Below are 5,847 nucleotides of genomic sequence, written 5' to 3'. Positions count from 1 at the left end.
GCAACACCGTACCATGGCGTAATGCTTGGGTGGCAAGCAGTGAGGACCTAGACAGACATGCTAATGCACATGTGTGTGGAGGCACTCAGCAGGCCATTGTCAGCTGGAGGAATTATTAGTGCCATGTTGTGCTGAATATTTAAACAAATTTGCATCGTTATCATTAGCCTTTTTTCTTAGGAGTAGAGTAACCAAAAAAATGCTATGAGACTTTCTAGCCCTACTTTGGATGCAACTAATTAACCTCTACACACTGCACCCGAGTGGCCGAGCTGAACGCGAAACCCGCAATTTGTAGCATCAAAGGCAGGTATTTGTCACCAGCCACCACACTTTCTCTCTAGCCTTTTTGACTTTGCTGGGTGTTCATTGGCGGCTTGTGGCAAGGCACAGGCACAGCAGTTCTTGCAATCTGTCTGTCTGTGTTCTCCTTTTTCGACTCTTCGCTTCCATTCCAGCAATGATGGTGATCTCTTCCACAATGCTTACAGTTGAGCAAAGGAAATCAAATGCGCATGCTCTCCGTCATTTTGGGTCTCAGAACTCGAAGCTCAGATCGTGTGTTCGCTAGAAAGAGTGCAGCAAATTCGCATTGTTGGGGCTGACATGCCTGCCTGCCTGCTGCTTGGGAGGTCAATCATGAACTGTTTTTTCTTTTTCCTGTTGGAAGGTCCACTTCTGGTGGCGCTGTGCCATACTGTTTGGTACCCATAAACTCGGCAAAATGAGGCACTGCTGCACTGGCATCATCATGCACAAATTTGGAAACCATGGCATGCTGATGCTCCTGTTACTTGGGACATGAGATTATATGCATGCATATCAATGCATGGCAGCAGCTTCAGGCTTAGTAGCTCTTACCACATAGGGGTTCAGCTGAGAGCTTAATTAATAGTAGTACTCTAACCAGCATTAGTTAACGCTGTCATCGTAAAACCCAACATGAACCACAAAGCATTGCTTCTGAAAGAAAAAAAATCTTCCCCCGAGAGTTGACCCGTACAGTACTGTCTGAACCGTATTTACAGGACTTAGCTTCGAAGTTTGAACGGGCCCAAACATTGTTAGCTCAGCTGTCATTTGGTACATTATTGTTACTAGCTCCGATGACAAATGTAGTAGGAGTATATATAAGCAAAAACAGGAGGCTTGACTGGCGAGGCGAGTGGGGAGCAATGCAATTGCATATGCTTTTCGTGTGCCTGTATATGTCAAGCCCTCGGCCCGGCCGTCAAACACAAATGTGCAAGCTCTCGTTGGAGTGGGCTTGCGTTTTTTTTTTAGGAGTAGCACCACGGACGGTTGAGAGGATGAATGGGATGCACTTGGGCCGAGCGAAAAATGGTGCACATGGGCTGGTAGACGCTCGTTTAGTTTAATTAAAATAGGCGTGTTGCTCACATAATTATGTTTTTTTAGATTTAGAATTACATAATTATGCTTATATACGTGGGATTGCCTAGGCCCAAACGTTGCATTGCATCACTAGCTAAGTAACTCAGTAGGCTCAAATGAAGTGCGGAGATGACATCACATATTTACACCCTAACACCGAGGCAAAGGTTGATGTGATCTTATATTTTCTTAATAGTTTTTTTAGAGTTTCTCTTAATAGTTGATGAAGCAGTGAATGTGCCTTTTTCTAGATTTTTTCTAGAAAAACAGGGTATAAACATGCGTGCACATTCGGTGGGTACTGTATGTTTCTCACGCACTGGACATTGATAACACTTAGAGATTGTTTAACTATGTCTTATATGGGCTAGTTTGTAGGTCATAATAAAATGATAAAATATCACACTACTATATGTCAAAATAGGCCAAAATTCAAGAGGATGCTGACTTCTATGTGTGATTCCTCCTCCACCTTTCCTCTCTATATTTTCTACTTGCTTCCTTTCTCTCCATCTTCATCTTTCTTCATTGGTATGTAAGTAGGGTTTTAGGGCGTGTGTTGGTTTGGAGTGACGGGGGAGGATGACTTCAGTCCCTTAGGGGGGGGCTTGATCCCCTTGCTACCCTGGTTGATACACCCTTGCATACATGATGGTATTTTACCATACTACACGCAACCACCTTCTGCAGCCTGTATGAGGTGAGGAGGCTCGACTGCATATGAAGTACTTTGGAAGGCCCGAGCCCAATCTACGATAGCCCATGTGTTCGGAAAGGCCCGAGCCTAACCTAAGATAGCAGTTGCATGGGTTTAACGCTAAAAAGTTCTCGGGGCCTGCCTAACCTGTTACAATGTTGAAGACGTGGAGACATCCTTTGGCTGCCAGTAGTACTCGGACGGCTTGCCCTGCTTGTGACGGCGGTTACATGAGTTGAAGACAGTGAATGAAGTTCCTTTTACAACAACACCATGGCATAATACTTTAGTGGCAAGAAATAATGACCTAGATTGACATGCTAATGCACATGTGTGGAGGCAATTGTCAGCCGGAGGAATTATTAGAGCTTGCAAAGGCCATGTCGTGGCTGAATATTTGAACAAGTTTGCAACGATGCCGTTAGTGGTTGTTTGGATGAAGAGTTTGTAGATCAGTTTAGATAAAACTAGTTTAACATTGAGTTTCTGCAAAATTAGTTTGGAGTTGTTAATTAGTTAAGATCATCATGTTTGGTACATAAGTAGGTGTTAATTATCCGGTATTGAGTTTTGAGAAAAAACAACTCTCTCTTTTCACAAAACCTATTGTTGTGAGTTTTCAGAAAATTGGGTGTCTCCATCCTGGTTTTATGCTCACTTAAATAAACCATGTTTTTGGTGGTTAATGGAAAAACTAATGTAATGGAGACGGCCCAGGCAGCGCTCTCGGTCTTGTCTTGCTGGCTTCAGCTTCTCTTGCAATCAGCGGCTGAAACAGCGGCGAGGAGGAGCGCAGGGGAGCCCGAGTGAGGGAGGGAGTGACATGGACGTCTCTCAAAGTTGCGGGGTCAGCAGCATCTGCACAAACTCCTCCAGGTCCTTGTGCGAGCTCCCGCCCTCCGCCACCGCCGCCGCCGCCGCCAAGCGTCCGAGCTCCGCCGCGCGCTCCCTCACGGTCTGCCCCTCCTTCCCGACGGCCGCCGCGATCGCCGCCGCCATCGTCCCGGCGTCTGGCACGGCGTCGGCGCCCTCCGCCACGGGCACGGCCACGCCGGCCTCCGCGAGCAGCCGCGCGTCCGTGAACTGGTCGGCGCTCATCGGCCACGCCAGCATGGCCACCCCGGCGGCGGCCGCCTCCAGCACCGAGTTCCAGCCGCAGTGCGTGAGGAACCAGCCCACGGCACGGTGGCGCAGCACCTCCACCTGCGGCGCCCACCCGCGGATCACCAGCCCGCGCGAGGACGTGCCCGCCTCGAACCCGTCCGGCACCGCCGTGCCCGCCCTCGCCGCCCACACGAACGCCGCCGAGCTTCGCGCCAGCGCGTCCGCCACCGACGCCGCCTGCGCCGGCGACAGCGCCTGCTGCGTGCCGAAGCTCACGTACACCACCGAGCCGTCCGGGAACGCGTCCAGCCACGCGGACACCAGCGCGGCCGCCACCGCGGGCTTCCCGCCGCGGTCGCCGCCCGACGTGGACGTGGCCGCGCCGGCGGCGTCCGACAGCGGGCCCACCGCGAACACCCGCTTCGACGCCAGGTCCGGGAGTGGCCGCGTCACGTAGTCCGCCTCCAGCGCCGCGAACGTGTTGGCGACGAAGCAGGAGCTGCCCAGGTTCCAGAGGAAGAGCTGCCGGATCGCCTCGGACAACTCGTCGCCGGCCGCGTACTGCCGGAACAGCCCCGACAGGTGGCGCCACGGGAAGGTAGGCGAGCCAGGTACCTCCGGGAACGTGACCGCCTCGTCGTCGGCGTCGGGGTCCTCGCGGCGGCGCCTCCTCGTCGGCGGGCTGCGCCAGAGGGCGTGCGACATGGCGAGGTGGAGCGCGCTGGAGGGGGAGAAGGTGACGTGCGGCACTCCCAGCTCCTTGGCGAGCGGCTGCGTCCATCCCGTGAAGAAGTCGGAGATGACGGCCGTCACGCGGTGGCCGTGCCGTCCCTGCTCGTTGCACCAGGCGAGGAGCGGCGCGCGGAGCGCCGCGAGGGAGACCATGAAGGGCCGGAAGAGGTGGCGCGGCAGGTCCTTGGTGTTCTCGCCGCTTCCCGGCGGGAGCAGCGGCGAGGACGGGAAGGGCAGCGAGAGCACGGCCACGGACGAGCACGCGCGAACCAGCGGCGACAGCAGCGCGGCGTTGCCGGACGTCACGGCGACGGTGACCGCGAGGCCGCGCGTGGCGAGCAGCGCCGCGAGGTCGAGGAGCGGGAGCATGTGGCCCTGCGCCGGGTACGGCACGAGAAGCACGTGCGGGCCGCCGCCGCCGCCGCCGCCATCGCTCGGAAGGTCCTGCGCCGGCTGCGTGTGCGTGCCCATGGACAAGAACAAATGGATGGATCTGAACCGTTGGGGTTACAACTAGGTTAATAAATACTCGACCAAGGTAATTGTTACTATTGGTTAATAAAGTCTTCCGTTGCAGCTCCTCGTTTAGAATGTTTCCTATAAACACGTCTCCTTTTTTTTTTGAGTGTGTGACTCGGGCCGATGCAAAAAGATTTTGGATTTTTTTACTATAGTATTTTGGTTTGTTTGTGATAAATATTGTCCAAGTATAAACTAACAGGATCAAAAGATTCGTCTCGCGATTTACAGATAAACTATACAATTAGTTTTTATTTTCGTATATATTTAATGCTTCATATATATGCCGAAAAATTTGATGTGACAGGTAATCTTGAAAGCTTTTTGGTTTTTGGGAAACTAAGGCTTTGTTTAGTTCGTAAAAATTTTCAAGATTCCCCGTCACATCGAATCTTTGATCGCATGCATGGAGCATTAAATAAAGATGAAAATAAAAACTAATTACACAGTTTAACTGAAATTTGTGAGATGAATCTTTTGAGCCTAGTTACTCTGTGATTGGACAATGTTTATCGAATAAAAACGAAAGTGCTACAGTAGCCAAAAACCCAAAATTTTGCGAAGTAAACAAGGCCTAAACAAGCCCTCGAAGTCTCCTTTTTCTATGCACATTCTCAGTGGGCATCAGAGTTTTGTTTGTAGTTAATAAAGCTGTTTCGATGATGTGATAACGGTTTTAAGAAAAAAGAAGAGAAAAACATAAGTTTCATTAGCACAAGTATCAACTCTTTATGAGTAATAAAATTAAATACATATCAAACTATAGAACGAAAAGAGAATTCATTTTGAGCCACTGTAAAAGATCACAATTCCTTGTAAGCCAGTGAAAAAGTTCAACGGACTTCAGTGCCACTGCTTCAAATTCTTTTTGCCCTCCAAGCCACTGCAATTAGATTAGGCTCTAACAGTGTCAAACCGTGGATGTAAAAAGTCAAAAATACCCTAAGATGTAAATATGTTGTTAATTTTTTTGAGCATCTTAAAGACTTGAAATGGAAAAAACTCAAAACTAAAAAGTTGTAGATCTCATCGAGATCTAAAATTTTCGTATAAAAATTATCTTCATTCAATATCGCAATAAAGATACGATTTTCCTAAGATATATATATTAACCATATCAAAACATATCTTTTTTGCAAAATTAAATGAAAATAATTTTTATATGAAAATTGTAGTTCTTGACGAGATCTACAACTTTCTAGTTTTGAGTTTTTTCATTTGAAGTCGTTAAGATGCTCAAAAACACTAATGATATATTTAGACCTAAGGCTATTTTTGTCTTTTCACACCTACGTTTAACACCATTAGAGCACAATCCAGCGGCAGTGGCATGGAGGGCAAAAAAAATTTAGAGCAGTGGCACTGAAGTCAGTTTCTAAGACTATCATGTTATGTAGAAC

The 5,847-nt window shown here is 49.0% G+C and overlaps 1 protein-coding gene across 1 annotated transcript; it reads right to left on the bottom strand.

Moving 5' to 3' along the window:
• On the bottom strand, positions 2,587–4,616 carry LOC8067033 (UDP-glycosyltransferase 89B2). The gene has a single exon (XM_002444788.2). The coding sequence runs from the start codon at positions 4,397–4,399 to the stop codon at positions 2,927–2,929; it is 1,473 nt and encodes a 490-aa protein (XP_002444833.1). The 5' UTR covers positions 4,400–4,616; the 3' UTR covers positions 2,587–2,926.

Source organism: Sorghum bicolor, chromosome 7 (genome assembly GCF_000003195.3).
Source record: "Sorghum bicolor cultivar BTx623 chromosome 7, Sorghum_bicolor_NCBIv3, whole genome shotgun sequence".
Taxonomy (NCBI): domain Eukaryota; kingdom Viridiplantae; phylum Streptophyta; class Magnoliopsida; order Poales; family Poaceae; genus Sorghum; species Sorghum bicolor.
This window is presented reverse-complemented; position numbering and strand designations above follow the sequence as displayed.

Excerpts from the sequence above, each read along its gene's own strand:
- LOC8067033 (XM_002444788.2), bottom strand. The coding sequence starts at position 4,399 with ATGGGCACGCACACGCAGCCGGCGCAGGACCTTCCGAGCGATGGCGGC.